Source organism: Trachurus japonicus, chromosome 10, assembly GCF_045865225.1.
Source record: "Trachurus japonicus isolate A0001 chromosome 10, Traja_1.0".
NCBI lineage: Eukaryota > Metazoa > Chordata > Actinopteri > Carangiformes > Carangidae > Trachurus > Trachurus japonicus.
The window spans coordinates 19,561,748-19,579,338 of NC_140916.1; the positions used below are offsets into that span (position 1 = coordinate 19,561,748).

Consider the following 17,591-nt stretch of genomic DNA (forward strand, 5'->3'; position numbering starts at 1 on the left):
TTATGGACAAAATATAGTTTGGTCAATGTTTAAAGGAGTCTCAGAAATTGAAATTAAAAATAAGAATTTTTGCTTATAGGTTCGAATAAAATGAATGAATATATTGGACACCACCTTTAACAAACTATTCATTATGCAGTTGCAGTTTTGTATTTTTGTATTTTCAACCAATTGGAGTAGCTGGCTTCCCCCTATGTCTACCAATTTCACCTCCAAATGTAACGCTACCCCTAAAACAAGCACGACGTCAGAGACAATGTTTTAGTACATTATTGCTTCTTGGCATGGCTGTAAAACACTGTTTGTTGAAATTTCGTAAAGGAACATTATTATGACAACGAAATATCTGTAGACTTATTGTAGTACAATACACATGGCTACATTGGGTTTGAATGGTTTGCTCTTGTGTCATAATGCAAGTATATGAATAGTTATGTCGCAAAATTAGTATTGTGTTTAGTGATAAATTCAATGATTTGTTATTAGCATGGATTAAAACCACAAACTTAGATCTTAAAATCCACCAATGAAATGAACAAAACCTTCAAAATAAACTTAAATTCTGACTTGCAAATCATCTTTATTTGATCAAACGTAACTCAGCGTCAGCACCATGGACAGCGCTTCATAGTAGCCATGATGTCGGTTTAGATAGTCAAGTAGTAAAATGTTGCTTCAAAACACATATCCGTACTTCAGTTTAAATTAAAGAAAATCAGTGTGACTAATATTGCTACAGTTACACTTCAACACCTCGGACAGGATAAATTGTTTTTCGTGTTTTAATGGCAGTTGTATCTATCAACGGCGACAACGCCGAACGGGAGTGCGTCAAATAAATCTCTGATTAAAATGTAATCATGTCTTACCTCCTCAGATGTTCTCCTCCTGTCAGGAAGCACTAGTGTATTCGCATGGCTGCCAGGGACTATAGTAGATCCTATACTCATTCTGGGTCCAACTAACATGTAGCGCTTGTCTCCAGATCTGTACTGGATGCTGTGACACAGTGTCCCATCATAATTAGTCTCTTGGAGATATTTAGAAGTGTAGTCTGTGGATTTTGAGCACTGCATTGCAATCAGCACAATGATACTGATGAGAAAAAGTGCTGAAACTGAGCCCAAAGTTATCATCAGATAAAAAGTCACATTACTATCCTCATCTGCTTTTGCTGAACTTTTAACATCAGAAGCTGCAAAAGCCTCTTTGGGCTCCACAAGTTTGACAATCACAGTAGCTGTTGCTGAGAGTGAAACGTTCCCATTGTCTTTGACCAGTATGAGCAGTTTATGCTCGGCCTCGTCTGTCTCTGTGAATGAGCGAAGTGTTCTGATCTGTCCTGTGTAGCGGTCCAAAGCAAAGAGACTGTGGTCAGTAACTTCCAGCAGTGAAAACAGTAACCAGCCGTTATATCCTATATCAGCGTCATAGGCTCTGACTTTAGTCACCAAGTGTCCTGCGTTCACATTGCGGGGAATCTCCTCCACACCTTCAGCAGAACCATTAGAGCTGACTGGATACAGGATGACTGGAGCGTTGTCGTTCTGATCCAGAATGAACACGTTCACTGTGACGTTGCTGCTTAGAGACGGAGTTCCAGAATCTGACGCAACAACGTGGAACTGGAAAGTTTTCAGTGTTTCAAAGTCAAAACTCTTTAGAGCTGAGATTTCTCCATTATCTGAGTTGATGTTTAGAAATGCAGCTATTTTCATTTGACCACCTTCTTCCCTGATGATATTATACGATAAAGCCGCATTTTCATTAATATCTTTATCTGAGGCTGTAACAGAACATATTGTGTTTCCTGGTACATTATTTTCTCTCAGGTAAAGTTCAACTGGATTTTGCAAAAATTCCGGGTTGTTATCATTCACGTCTGATACGTCAATGCTTAGGGTTTTGACTGAAGATAGGGGAGGCTGGCCGCAGTCTGTGGCCGTAATTTCAATTTCATAATGAGAGACTGATTCTCGATCCAAGCGTCTTTTCAAAACTAAAGAGTACATGTTCTCTTGAAATGAGGGTTTTAATTCGAATGGCAAATTATCTGAAATTGTACATATTACTTTGCCGTTTAAAGCGGCGTCTTTGTCTGTGATACTAATAAGAGAAACCACAGTTCCAGGTTTTGAGTCTTCAGGTACCATATTTGACAGGGATGTAATCTCTATTTCAGGTTTGTTGTCGTTTTCATCTCGGACTTTGATGACCACCCTGCAATCTGTACTCATTGGAGGCTGTCCTTTGTCCGCAGCATGGACATCTAATTTATAAACGTCAAGCTTTTCAAAGTCAATTTCGCCTTTAACTCGAATTTCACCACTGCCCTTATCTAACACAAACATGTCATATATTTTAGGGTCAAGTTCCCCTCCAAAGAAATACTCAATATCTCCATTTGCACCCTCATCCAGATCAGTTGCTTTAACAGTAATTACACTTGTTCCTGCCTTCACATTTTCTGGTATTGTTACTGAATACACTTCTTGGCTAAAAATAGGATGGTTATCATTTGAATCGAGGACTATGACTGTTACATTAAGAGTCCCAGATCTTGGTGGATTTCCACCATCAATTGCTGTTAGTTTTAGTTGGTGCTCGTGGTGCTTTTCCCGATCGAGTGACTTCTGCAAAACTAAAAATGTTATCTTATCATCGCCTCTCTCTCGCATCTGTATGTTAAAATATTCGTTTTGACTTAATTTATAGAGGCGTACTGTATTGATGCCAACATCTGGATCGTGGGCAATTGGTAACTGGAAGCGTTTACCAGGCAGTATAGACTCAGGTATTTCTAATATTTTTTCTTCTTCCTGAAAACTGGGTGAGTTGTCGTTTACATCGATTATTTCCACCGCCACATAATGTATTTCCATGGGGTTCTCAGCTACCATTTTCAGGTTTATCAAACAGGGCGACGCGCTTTCGCAGAGCTGCTCTCGGTCGATGTTTTTATGCACATACAACACGCCATTGTTCTGACTGACATCAAAATGACCATCTTCAGTTCCAGACACAATACGAAACCGTCTGTCCTCCAATGAGCTGATGTCCAGTCCTAGATCCTTGGCGACATTTCCAACAACAGATCCCATTTTTACTTCCTCTGGAACAGAGTATTTTATCTGAGCTGAAGCCTGTTCCAGGCTGATCATTATTCCAGAGAAACAGAGGGCTACCCACCAGTGGTGTATTCCTTGTCTTTTTTCTCCGGCTCCCATCGTATCAGCTTAGATTAATGTTATTATTATATCCACTGATAATCCTTGAGAAACAGGAAATTAATAAAACACAAAATATACTATGGAAACCTGTCCCATATTTTCATCTTAAGTATCCACAAATGCCACGACGGCAACACTCGTTTGTAGTGAAGGTACACGGTCTCCTGACTGTTCATCGGAACAAAACATCTCTGGAAGGGGCAGGGCCAATACCACAACATCACAGTTCATGCTAATATGACACTGACACCTTGTGGACAGAATATATAATGGCAAATGTTTAAAAAAAGTTTCGGGAAAATTTTAAGAAAAAAAGAAAATTATAGGTCCTCATCAACTGTCAATATCTTGGACACCAATTATGAAAAACCTATTATGTAGTTACGGTTATGTATTATTCATAGGTAACAAATTGATTCAGGTGGTTTCCCTTCTTTTCCCTATGACAACCAATTTTACTATGTCATGGTCACCACTGTAAACGTTATGTCTGAGCTTATGTATTTGTCGGTGTTACATTATTGCTTCGTGGTAGGGCTGTATAAACACAGTGCACATTGATTTTACTTAATTGCTAAATGGCGTTTTGGCAGCAGAATGTCTGCCGTGGACATTCCTAAATCAATTTTGGTTCGTTTTTTATTGTGTACGTAATGTAAGTCTATGGGAAGTAATTGGTTATGTGAGAGGCAAACATATCACATTCATGTTCAGACAGTGTTCAGTAACAAACTCAATGATTTGCAATATTTACTATGGATACAAACTACACGATTTGTTCTTAAAATCCATCAATGAAATAGCCTACATAAAATCTTCAAAGAAAACGTACTTCCTGACTTGAAAATCACCTTAATTTGACGAACCGTGACTCAGGGTCAGCACCGTGGACAGCGCTTCATAGTTTGCCTGAGTATCAGTTTAGATTTGCAAGCAGAAAATTGTTCCTTCAAAACACATAAAAAAAGCTTCAAGCCAAATCACAATTTAAGATTATCAGTGTGATCAATATCACTACAATTACACTTCAGCCCTTCGGAAAGTGCTACGGCAAATAGGTTTTCATGATTTATTAAAATCATATTAATCAACAGCAACCTCTCGCTTTGTAACCCGTTGTAAATATACTTGAAGTGCACCACATACGTCCCTGCAGAAACACACATCCCCACTTCACCTAAAATCCCAGTTTAAGATAATCAGTGTGACGAGTATCACGACAACTCCACTTCAGCACCTCGGACAGTGGTAGGACATAAAACATCCATTGGGATATGAAAATTGGTAATGGTTAAATAAAGCTGAGTTACATAAGATCTTTTATTTAACATGAATTGTCATCCATGTTTATATCGTTTATATCATGAAAAAAATCTCTGACTGTAACATGTGGTAAATTCACTGGAGGTGAAAAATTGAAACCTAAAGTATCTTACCTCCTCAGATGTTCTCCTCCTGTCAGGAAGCACTAATGTATTCGCATGGCTGCCAGGGACTATAGTAGATCCTATACTCATTCTGGGTCCAACTAACATGTAGCGCTTGTCTCCAGATCTGTACTGGATGCTGTGACACAGTGTCCCATCATAATTAGTCTCTTGTAGATATTTAGAAGTGTAGTCTGTGGATTTTGAGCACTGCATTGCAATCAGCACGATGATACTGATGAGAAAAAGTGCTGAAACTGAGCCCAAAGTTATCATCAGGTAAAAAGTCACATTATTATCCTCATCTGCTTTGGCTGAACTTTTAACATCAGAAGCTGCAAAAGCCTCTTTGGGCTCCACAAGTTTGACAATCACAGTAGCTGTTGCTGAGAGTGAAACGTTCCCATTGTCTTTGACCAGTATGAGCAGTTTATGCTCGGCCTCGTCTGTCTCTGTGAATGAGCGAAGTGTTCTGATCTGTCCTGTGTAGCGGTCCAAAGCAAAGAGACTGTGGTCAGTAACTTCCTGCAGTGAAAACAGTAACCAGCCGTTATATCCTATATCAGCGTCATAGGCTCTGACTTTAGTCACCAAGTGTCCTGCGTTCACATTGCGGGGAATCTCCTCCACACCTTCAGCAGAACCATTAGAGCTGACTGGATACAGGATGACTGGAGCGTTGTCGTTCTGATCCAGAATGAACACGTTCACTGTGACGTTGCTGCTTAGTGACGGAGTTCCAGAATCTGACGCAACAACGTGGAACTGGAACGTTTTCAGTGTTTCAAAGTCGAAACTTTTTAGAGCAGAAATTTCTCCATTATCTGAATTGATGTTTAGAAATGCAGCTACTTTTCCTTGGCTACCTTCCTCTCTAACTATGTTATAAGTTAGAGCTGCGTTTTCATTCAAATCTTTATCAGCGGCTGTAACAGAAAATATTGAATTTCCAGGTACGTTATTTTCTCTCAGGTAAAGTTCAATTGGATTTTGCAGAAATTCCGGGTTGTTATCATTCACGTCAGATACATCAATACTTAGAGTTTTGAATGTAGATAGGGGAGGCTGGCCGCTGTCCGTAGCTTTTATTTCAATGTCATAATGCGAAACTGATTCTCGATCCAAACGATTCTTCAGAACTAAGGAGTACATGTTCTCTTGAAATGAGGGTTTTAATTCGAATGGCACTTTACCAGAAAGACTACATATTACTTTGCCGTTCAAACCGGCGTCTTTGTCTATAACTATAATAAGAGAAACCACAGTCCCAGGTTTTGAGTCTTCAGGTACCGTATTTGACAGGGATGTCACCTCTATTTCTGGCTTGTTATCGTTTTCGTCAAGTACTTTGATGATTACAGTGCAATCTGTACTCATTGGAAGTTGTCCTTTGTCCGTAGCATGGACATCTAATTTATAAATGTCACCCTTTTCATAGTCAATTTCACCCTTCACTCTAATTTCACCTGTGTCTTTATCTATAACAAAAATGTCATATATTTTAGGGTCAAGTTCTCCACCGAAAGAATACTCAATATCTCCATTTGCACCCTCATCGAGATCAGTTGCCTTTACAGTGATGACACTTGTTTCTGAATTCACATTTTCAGGTATTGTCACAGAATAAACTTCCTGGCTAAATATAGGGTGGTTATCATTTGAATCGAGGACCGTAACAGTGACATTTAGAGTCCCTGATCTCGGTGGATTTCCACCGTCAACTGCTGTCAGTATCAGGCTGTGCTCATTGTGTTTTTCCCGATCAAGAGACTTTTGCAAAACTAAGAATGGGACCTTGGCATCTCCTCTCTCTCGAATTTGTATATTAAAATATTCGTTTTGACTTAATTTATATAGGCGTACTGTATTGATGCCAACATCTGGATCGCGTGCAGTAGATAACTGGAAGCGTTTACCAGGCAGTATAGACTCAGGTATTTCTAATATTTTTTCCTCTTCCTGAAAAGTGGGTGAGTTGTCGTTCACATCAACGATTTCCAACGTTACATAATGTATTTCCATGGGATTCTCAGCTACCATTTTCAGGTTTATCAAACAGGGCGAAACGCTTTGGCAGAGCTCCTCTCGGTCGATGTTTTTATGCACATATAACACGCCATTGTTCTGACTGACATCAAACTGACCATCTTCAGTTCCAGAGACAATACGAAATCGTCTGTCCTCCAACGAGCTGATATCCAATCCTAGATCCTTGGCGACATTTCCAACAACAGATCCCACTTTGACTTCCTCTGGAACAGAATATTTTATCTGAGCTGAAACCGGATCCAGGAAAATCAGCATAACAGAAAAACAGAGGGCCACCCACCAGCGGTGTATTCCTCGTCTTTGTGCTCCGGCTCCCATTGTATCAATTTAGAATTATGTCTTTATCATATATCCACTGACAGTACTTGTAAAACAGGAAATTGCCTAGGATACAAAATATGCTATTGAAATCTGTCCCATATTTTCCCCAAATCCCATCGCGGTTACACTCGTTTGTCGTGAAGGTACACTGTCTCCTGACTGTTCACTGGCACTAATCCTCCCTGGAAGGGGCAGGGCCAACACTGAAACATAATACTTTATGCTGATATGACACTGACACCTTCCGGACAGAACATGGACTATGTTTAAACGAGTTTCGGAAATGAAAGAAGAAAATGTAATTGTTTGTTGTAGGTTGTAATGAATAATGTATTAATATCTTGGACACCAACTTTATACGAACTATACATTATGAAGTTGCAGTTTTGTGTTTTTGTATTTTCAACCAATTGGAGTAGCTGGTTTCCCTCTATGATTACCAAATTCACCTCCAAATGTAACGCTAAAACTACAACAAACACGACGTCTGAGACAATGGTTTAGCCTGTTACTTTATTTCTTCGTGACATGGTAGCATAAACACTGTATTTGTTGAAGAGATCCATATTATGATAATGAAATATCTCTAGACTTTTTGAAGTACAATGGAAATTATTTGATCAAGTTTGAATAATTTGTTTTTGTGCCTACATAATTGTTTTCAGGAGAGGCAGACATATTACATTTATGTCCCATTGTGTTTAGTGACAAACTCCATGATTTTTGGTTATTAGTTATGAACCCCATCCTCCGTCCTTAAATCCACCAGTGAAAAGAATAAAACCCTCAAAGGAAACTTACACCCTGACTTCATAATCACCTTTATTAGATCATAGGGAACTCAGCGTCAGCACCGTGGACAGCGCTTCATAATATTCCTAGATTTTTCTTTCTTTCTACAAAACACATATCCGAACTTCAAGCCAAATCTCAACTCAAGATAATCAGTGTGACCCACATCGCGACACCTACACTTCAGCACCTTGGACAATGTTGGGAAAAATATTTGTAATGTTTTTAATTAAACTTTTACCTGTCAACGGACTTCTTTGTAAGGTAATCCGCGGTAAATTCACTGGTGCGTCAAATTAATATTTGCTTAAAACTGAAATAATTCTTACCTCCTCAGATGTTCTCCTCCTGTCAGGAAGCACTAGTGTATTCGCATGGCTGCCAGGAACTATAGTAGATCCAATACTCATTCTGGGTCCAACTAACATGTAGCGCTTGTCTCCAGATCTGTACTGGATGCTGTGACACAGTGTCCCATCATAATTAGTCTCTTGTAGATATTTAGAAGTGCAGTCTGTGGATTTTGAGCACTGCATTGCAATCAGCACGATGATACTGATGAGAAAAAGTGCTGAAACTGAGCCCAAAGTTATCATCAGGTAAAAAGTCACATTATTATCCTCATCTGCTTTTGCTGAACTTTTAACATCAGAAGCTGCAAAAGCCTCTTTGGGCTCCACAAGTTTGACAATCACAGTAGCTGTTGCTGAGAGTGAAACGTTCCCATTGTCTTTGACCAGTATGAGCAGTTTATGCTCGGCCTCGTCTGTCTCTGTGAATGAGCGAAGTGTTCTGATCTGTCCTGTGTAGCGGTCCAAAGCAAAGAGACTGTGGTCAGTAACTTCCTGCAGTGAAAACAGTAACCAGCCGTTATATCCTATATCAGCGTCATAGGCTCTGACTTTAGTCACCAAGTGTCCTGCGTTCACATTGCGGGGAATCTCCTCCACACCTTCAGCAGAACCATTAGAGCTGACTGGATACAGGATGACTGGAGCGTTGTCGTTCTGATCCAGAATGAACACGTTGACTGTGACGTTGCTGCTTAGTGACGGAGTTCCAGAATCTGACGCAACAACGTGGAACTGGAAAGTTTTCAGTGTTTCAAAGTCAAAACTTTTTAGAGCTGAGATTTCTCCATTATCTGAATTGATGTTTAAAAATACAGCAATTTTAACATGACTGTCTTCCTCTCTAACTATGTTATAACTTAAAGCAGCGTTTTCATTCAAGTCTTTATCCGAGGCAGTAACAGAAAATATTATGTTTCCAGGTACGTTATTTTCTGGCAGGTAAAGTTCAATTGGATTTTGCAAAAATTCTGGGTTGTTATCATTCACGTCTGACACATCAATCCTTAGAGTTTTGACTGTAGATAGGGGAGGCTGGCCGCAGTCTGTCGCTTTAATTTCAATGTCATAATGCGAAATTGATTCTCGATCCAAACGATTTTTCAGAACTAACGAGTACATGCTCTCTTGAAATGAGGGTTTTAATTCGAATGGCACGTTATCAGAAAGACTACATATAACTTTGCCGTTTAAACCGGCGTCTTTGTCTGTAACACTAATAAGCGAAACCACAGTCCCAGGTTTTGAGTTTTCAGGTATCATCTTTGACAGGGATGTCACCTCTATTTCTGGCTTATTGTCGTTTTCGTCGATTACTTTGATGATTAGAGTGCAGTCTGTGCTCATTGGAGGTTGTCCTTTGTCACTAGCACGGACATTTAACTTATAAATATCAACCCTTTCAAAGTCAATTATCCCCTTTACTCGAATTTCACCAGTATCTTTGTCTAAAACAAAGATGTCATATATTTTCCGATCAATTTGACCACCAAAATGATACTCAACATCTCCATTTGCACCCTCATCCGCATCAGCTGCCTTTAGTGTAATTACACTTGTTTCTGCGCCCACATTTTCGGGTATTGTTACCGAATACACTTCTTTGCTAAATATAGGATGGTTATCATTTGAATCCAGGACTATGACTGTTACATTGAGAGTCCCTGATTTTGGTGGATTCCCACCGTCAGTAGCTGTTACTATTAGTTTGTGCTCATGGTGCTTTTCCCGATCGAGAGGCTTCTGTAAAACTAAGAATGGTACCTTTTCATCGGCTCTCTCTCGAATTTGTATACTGAAATATTCGTTTTGACTTAATTTATACAGGCGCACTGTATTGATGCCAACATCTGGGTCGTGCGCAGTCGGTAACTGGAATCGTTTGCTAGGGACAGTGGACTCAGAAATTTCTATTAAATGTTCTTCCTCCTGAAAACTCGGTGAGTTGTCGTTTACATCAATTATTTCTACCGCCACATAATGTACTTCCATGGGGTTCTCAGCGACCATTTTCAGATTTATCAAACAGGACGAAGCGCTTTCGCAGAGCTGCTCTCTGTCGATATTTTTATGCACATACAACACGCCATTGTTTTGACTGACTTCAAAATGACCATCTTCAGTCCCAGAGACAATACGAAACCGTCTGTCCTCCAACGAGCTGATGTCCAGTCCTAGATCCTTAGCGACATTTCCAACAACAGATCCCACTTTTGCTTCTTCTGGAACAGAATATTTTATCTGAGCTGAAGCCCGCTTCACAATGCTCAACATCACAGAGAAACAGAGGGCTACACACCAGTAGTGTATCCCTCGTCTTTGTCCTCCGGCTCCCATCGTATCGGCTTAAATTATTATATCGTATCCACTCACTGTCCTTAAGATATGAGAAATTGTCAAGGCCGCAAACTATACTGTGTAAAATTGTGCCATATTTAGAGTTTATCTGTGCAAATGCGCAACGACAACACTCGTTTTTTTCTTGAAAGTGCGCTGTCTCCTGACTGTTCACTGGCACAAAACATCTCTGGAAGGGGCAGGGCCAGCGGTTTAACATAGCGGTTGATCCTGATATGACACTGACACCTTGTGGACAGAAAACATTATGAGCTTATTTAGAGCAAACTGCGATTCAATCAAAGACACTAGTGTGTTTTAAAGTGTAGCCTCAAGATATACTTTGCAAAAGTGTTTTGAATCCACTTTTTGAAGTTTTGATTGCTTGTACTAATCCAAGAAATAAGTGCACTTACTTTTTCTTTCTTTGCAGTCATACATAAGGAAACATGAATAATAATATGAATAATAATATGATCAGAAAAATTATATCCGGAAAAAAATGCCAGTAGTGGATGCATTGTATTGGACATAACTTATGTAATTTTGAAGGCTTTACCAATAAACCACCATAATTGAAATGGGATAAAATCCAAAATAAATAAAGTTTGGTTTTGCCAGAAATGCTGCACGAAACTTCAATGTTAACTTCAGTCAGATATTCTCCTTATGGTCTCTCAATTTTGGCTTACAGGCCATGAAATATTGCACTGATGTCCTCACGGAGAAGCTCGATTATGTTGCACAGAAAAGACACATTACCGAGCTTCAGCTGAAATATAAATCGAAAATCATCACATTATGACCGCCGCACCAAAACTACACTTCAGCACCTTGGACAGCGCTAGATCACTGGCCATCGATGGTGAGTCCTAATATGGAGCAAATGTCTCAACATATTTCCTTTTCTTAGAAAGAGATAAATGATATTGATGGACCTAAATAAATCTTGTACAGACCTGACTGTTAACACTTGTATCTCTAATGGTAACATTCTCTTTCAGCAGGACGTGTTTTAATGTAAACATCAGTGAATTCTCTGAGTACATGGACAATATATTCGTTTACATCTGAAAACTGTCTTACCTCCTCAGATGTTCTCCTCCTGTCAGGAAGCACTAGTGTATTCGCATGGCTCCCAGGGACTATAGTAGATCCAATACTCATTCTGGGTCCAACTAACATGTAGCGCTTGTCTCCAGATCTGTACTGGATGCTGTGACACAGTGTCCCATCATAATTAGCCTCCTGTAGATATTTAGAAGTGTAGTCTGTTGATTTTGAGCACTGCATTGCAATCAGCACGATGATACTGATGAGAAAAAGTGCTGAAACTGAGCCCAAAGTTATCATCAGGTAAAAAGTCACATTATTATCCTCATCTGCTTTTGCTGAACTTTTAACATCAGAAGCTGCAAAAGCCTCTTTGGGCTCCACGAGTTTGACAATCACAGTAGCTGTTGCTGAGAGTGAAACGTTCCCATTGTCTTTGACCAGTATGAGCAGTTTATGCTCGGCCTCGTCTGTCTCTGTGAATGAGCGAAGTGTTCTGATCTGTCCTGTGTAGCGGTCCAAAGCAAAGAGACTGTGGTCAGTAACTTCCTGCAGTGAAAACAGTAACCAGCCGTTATATCCTATATCAGCGTCATAGGCTCTGACTTTAGTCACCAAGTGTCCTGCGTTCACATTGCGGGGAATCTCCTCCACACCTTCAGCAGAACCATTAGAGCTGACTGGATACAGGATGACTGGAGCGTTGTCGTTCTGATCCAGAATGAACACGTTCACTGTGACGTTGCTGCTTAGAGACGGAGTTCCAGAATCTGACGCAACAACGTGGAACTGGAATGTTTTCAGTGTTTCAAAGTCAAAACTCTTTAGAGCTGAGATTTCTCCATTATCTGAGTTGATGTTTAAAAATGCAGCTGTTTTAATTTGACCACCTTCTTCCCTGATGATATTATACGATAAAGCCGCATTTTCATTAATATCTTTATCTGAGGCTGTTAGAGAACATATTGTGTTTCCTGGTACATTATTTTCTCTCAGGTAAAGTTCAATTGGATTTTGCAAAAATTCCGGGTTGTTATCATTCACATCTGATACGTCAATGCTTAGAGTTTTGACAGAAGATAGGGAAGGCTGGCCGCAGTCTGTGGCCGTAATTTCAATGTCATAATGCGAAACTGATTCTCGATCCAAGCGTCTTTTCAAAACTAAGGAGTACATGTTATCTTGAAATGAGGGTTTTAATTCGAATGGCACTTTATCTGAAATAGTACATATTACTTTGCCGTTTAAAGCGGCGTCTTTGTCTGTAACACTAATAAGAGAAACCACAGTCCCAGGTTTTGAGTCTTCAGGTACCATATTTGACAGGGATGTAATCTCTATTTCAGGTTTGTTGTCGTTTTCATCTTGAACTTTGATGATCACCCTGCAATCAGTACTCATTGGAGGCTGTCCTTTGTCCGTAGCATGGACATCTAATTTATAGACGTCAAGCTTTTCAAAATCAATTTCGCCTTTTACTCGAATTTCACCAGTGCTCTTATCTAACACAAACATGTCATATATTTTAGGGTCAAGTTCCCCACCGAAAAAATAGTCAATATCTCCATTTGCACCGGCATCAACATCAGTTGCTTTTACAGTAATTACACTTGTCCCTGCGTCCACATTTTCAGGTAATGTAATTGAATACACTTCTTGGCTAAAAATAGGATGATTATCATTTGAATCAAGGACTATGACTGTTACATTGAGAGTCCCTGATTTTGGTGGATTCCCCCCATCAATTGCCGTAAGTATTAGTTGGTGCTCGTGGTGCTTTTCCCGATCGAGAGGCTTTTGCAAAACTAAAAATGTTATCTTATCATCTCCTCTCTCCCGCATTTGTATATTGAAATATTCGTTTTGACTTAATTTATACAGGCGTACTGTATTGATGCCAACATCTGGATCGTGGGCAATTGGCAACTGGAAGCGTTTACCTGAAGTTGTAGATTCAGATATTTCTAATATTTTTTCTACCTCCTGAAAATTGGGTGAATGATCATTTACATCAACGATTTCCACCGCCACATAATGTACTTCCATAGGGTTTTCAGCGACCATTTTCAGGTTTATCAAACAGGACGAAGCGCTTTCGCAGAGCTGCTCTCTGTCGATATTTTTATGCACATACAACACGCCATTGTTCTGACTGACTTCAAACTGACCATCTTCAGTTCCAGACACAATACGAAACCGTCTGTCCTCCAACGAGCTGATGTCCAGTCCTAGATCCTTGGCGACATTTCCAACAACAGATCCCACTTGTACTTCCTCTGGAACTGAATATTTTATCTGAGCTGAAGCCCTCTTCACAATGCTCAACATCACAGAAAAACAGAGGGCTACACACCAGTAGTGTATCCCTCGTCGTTGTCCTCCAGCTCCCATCGTATCAGCTGAGATTCAAATTATATTTGTATCCACTCACAGTCCTTACGAAAGGGGAAATGACTTAAGACGCAACATATACTCTGTAAATTGGTCCCATATTTTCAGTTTGATTGTATAAAAGCCACAACGACAATATTCGTTTTTTGTCTCCTGAAGGTAGCCTACACTGTCTCCTGACTACCCACAAACACAAAGCCTCACTGGAAGGGGCAGGGCCAACAGTACAACTCAACAGTATATCCTGATATGACACTGACACCTCGTGGACTGAGAACAATATGAGCTCATTTAAGGCAAACGGCGATTCAAGCAAAGATAGCAGTGTATTTTAAAACCAATAAACTATAATAAATGTTTATTTTACTAACCGTTTTCAAGTGGAGTTCATTCAGTTTTTGCTTTGTATCGTATTGATCCAAGAAACAATTTTACACAGTTTCTCACCAGGACAACATATGAATAGATTCCAGTTCTAATTACGTTTTTATCATCACATTAAACACATTGCATGCACATATATTTTAGTTTGATTGACTTTTTGTGTCTTGGCAGTAATATATCCACAAAAAATCGGACTCCCGAAAGTGAAAAGAAAACATGTACAGTTGCAAAACTGTATCCATACTGTTTCCATTGTAATGGACATTATTTATGTAAATTTTAAGGCTTTTCTAACGGACTATCACGGGTTAAAAACACAAGTTCGCTCTTGCCATTGAATTTAATAGGCTACACAAAACTTCAAAATTAGACTTCGGCTCATTCTGTCTTGACAGTCTTTACAATATGACAAAACGCAACTTCATATCAGCGGGCTGACCATTAAGTATGCCGTTATATTGACGTACATGTCCCTACTACAGTAAGTAGCCTAATGTTTTTGCGTAAAAAAGGCACATAACCGAGCTTCCATCATGACCATTACGCAAAACTACAACTACACAAACCAGATATCACCAAATAATGTACAGTATAGCAGTCTCAACACACTGACCTAAATTTATAAGACCTACCTCTGTTTTTTTTTTTTGTTTTTTGTTTTTATTTTTTATCTCTTAAGGTGGCTACTATATGAGGGCAAGTTTTTTATGTAACCCACATAATCTGACTGAAACAATATAGTGACTTCTAATTGAAAATTCCCTTACCTCCTCAGATGTTCTCCTCCTGTCAGGAAGTACTAGTGTATTGGCATGGCTGCCCGGGACAATTGTAGATCCAATACTCATTCTGGGTCCGACTAACATGTAGCGCTTGTCTCCAGATCTGTACTGGATGCTGTGACACAGTGTCCCATCATAATTAGTCTCTTGTAGATATTTAGAAGTGTAGTCTGTGGATTTTGAGCACTGCATTGCAATCAGCACGATGATACTGATGAGAAAAAGTGCTGAAACTGAGCCCAAAGTTATCATCAGGTAAAAAGTCACATTATTATCCTCATCTGCTTTTGTTGAACTTTTAACATCAGAAGCTGCAAAAGCCTCTTTGGGCTCCACAAGTTTGACAATCACAGTAGCTGTTGCTGAGAGTGAAACGTTCCCATTGTCTTTGACCAGTATGAGCAGTTTATGCTCGGCCTCGTCTGTCTCTGTGAATGAGCGAAGTGTTCTGATCTGTCCTGTGTAGCGGTCCAAAGCAAAGAGACTGTGGTCAGTAACTTCCTGCAGTGAAAACAGTAACCAGCCGTTATATCCTATATCAGCGTCATAGGCTCTGACTTTAGTCACCAAGTGTCCTGCGTTCACATTGCGGGGAATCTCCTCCACACCTTCAGCAGAACCATTAGAGCTGACTGGATACAGGATGACTGGAGCGTTGTCGTTCTGATCCAGAATGAACACGTTCACTGTGACGTTGCTGCTTAGAGATGGAGTTCCAGAATCTGACGCAACAACGTGGAACTGGAACGTTTTCAATGTTTCAAAGTCAAAACTTTTTAGTGCGGATATTTGTCCGTTTTCCGAATTTACACTCAGGAAAGATGTCATATCACTCCGCAGCCCATCTCCTCTTACAATACTGTATGTTATCGCTGCATTTGCATTCACATCATTATCAACAGCACTTACAACATAAATTGCTTGCCCAGGCGTATTGTTTTCTACCAGATAAAGTTCAAAAGGATTCTGACTAAAAATTGGCCTGTTATCATTTACATCCGACACCTCAACACGCAAGGTTTTCGCAGAGGAGAGTGACGGCTCACCACAGTCTGTAGCTGTTATGGTAATTTCATAATGAGACACAGCTTCTCGGTCTAAACTTCCTTTTATGACAAGAGAAAACATGTTTTCCTCAATAGATGGTGTTAAATCAAAAGGAACATTATCCGAGATTTTACAAATAACTTTTCCATTAACGCCAGAATCTCTGTCTGTGACACTAATCAGAGAGATGACAGTCCCAGGCTTTGAATCCTCGGGGACGACGTTAGACAGTGATGTTACTTCGATGTCTGGCTCGTTGTCATTCACGTCATTAATTTTTATTACAACTCTACTTTCGGCTGTCCAGGGTAGTTGACCTTTATCTGAAGCTTGTAAATCTAGTCTGTAAATCTCCGTGTCCTCAAAGTCCACTTTTCCTTTAACTCTAATCTCACCAGTTACACTGTCTAATTCAAACGTGTCGTGCACTTTTTTCTTTTGTGTTTTCCCAAATGAATATTCAATTTCACTGTTCAAACCTTCGTCTAAATCTGTAGCGTTTAATTGTATTACAAGAGTTCCTATCGGTGCATTTTCAGATAATGACACACTGTATGTATCCTTACTGAATACGGGGCGATTATCATTGGCATCTAACACAATTATAGTTAAATTAAGGTTGCCAGATTTGGACGGAGTGCCGCCATCCAGCGCCGTTAATACCAACCTATGTTCTGCCTTTTGTTCCCTGTCCAAGGACTTTTTCAACACTAAGAACGGTATCTTGTCATCCTCGCTATCTCTCACTTCTGTATCAAAGAAATTATTCAGGTTCAACTTATATAATCGAACTGTGTGTGTTCCGACATCAGGGTCTCTTGCGGCATGAATTTGAAAACGAGTACCAGGAGGGGTATGCTCCGCTATTTCCAGTCGCTGCTCGTTCTCTGGGAAAGTGGGTGAATGATCATTGACATCGACTATTTCAACGCTCACGTAGTGTATTTCTAGAGGGTTTTCAACAACAACTTTTAGGTTTATTAGACAAACCTTGATTCCATCACAGAGTTCCTCGCGGTCCATATTTTTTCCAACATACAAGACTCCATTGTTCTGGTTTAATTGAAACAGTGCATGATTTGGACCAGAGACAATACGAAACCGCCTGTCTGCCAAGGTGCGAGTGTCAAGACCTAAGTCTTTAGCAACATTTCCAACAGGGGATCCCACTTGTACTTCTTCAGGGACAGAGTATCTGAGCTGGGCCAGAATCCGCTTCTCAAAGCACAGCAACAAAATCCCGGCAACCCACCAGTAATTCACTCGGTGTCTTTGTCCTCGTCCTTCCATTGTGAAGCAAATAAAGCGGCTTTCTCGTAAATAAATTCAATGATCCAGGTGCTCATCGAACAAATTGAATTAGATCCATTTTTCTATTCTCAAATTGAAGTTGACGCATCAATGTCTAGCGCCTTTCATAATACTTGA

General features: G+C 39.8%; 1 protein-coding gene and 4 pseudogenes across 1 annotated transcript; all 5 read right to left on the reverse strand.

The window, feature by feature from the left end:
* Positions 1-224: 224 nt before the first annotated feature.
* Positions 225-3,703, reverse strand: LOC146979854 (protocadherin alpha-8 pseudogene; annotated as a pseudogene).
* A 379-nt stretch (positions 3,704-4,082) lies between these two features.
* On the reverse strand, positions 4,083-7,122 carry LOC146979855 (protocadherin alpha-8 pseudogene; annotated as a pseudogene).
* A 993-nt stretch (positions 7,123-8,115) lies between these two features.
* On the reverse strand, positions 8,116-10,746 carry LOC146979856 (protocadherin alpha-8 pseudogene; annotated as a pseudogene).
* On the reverse strand, positions 10,720-14,091 carry LOC146979857 (protocadherin alpha-8 pseudogene; annotated as a pseudogene).
* Positions 14,092-15,008: 917 nt separating this feature from the next.
* Positions 15,009-17,567, reverse strand: LOC146979858 (protocadherin gamma-C3-like). Its single transcript, XM_085788934.1, has 2 exons — positions 15,102-17,567; positions 15,009-15,017 (listed from the first exon to the last, which is right to left on the reverse strand). Exons 1-2 carry the CDS (start codon positions 17,451-17,453, stop codon positions 15,009-15,011), a joined length of 2,361 nt encoding a protein of 786 aa, XP_085645060.1. The 5' UTR covers positions 17,454-17,567.
* Between the last annotated feature and the right edge of the window lie 24 nt (positions 17,568-17,591).

What these genes read in the sequence shown, in the direction of transcription:
- LOC146979858 (XM_085788934.1), bottom strand. Translation starts at nt 17,453, where the DNA reads ATGGAAGGACGAGGACAAAGACACCGAGTGAATTACTGGTGGGTTGCC.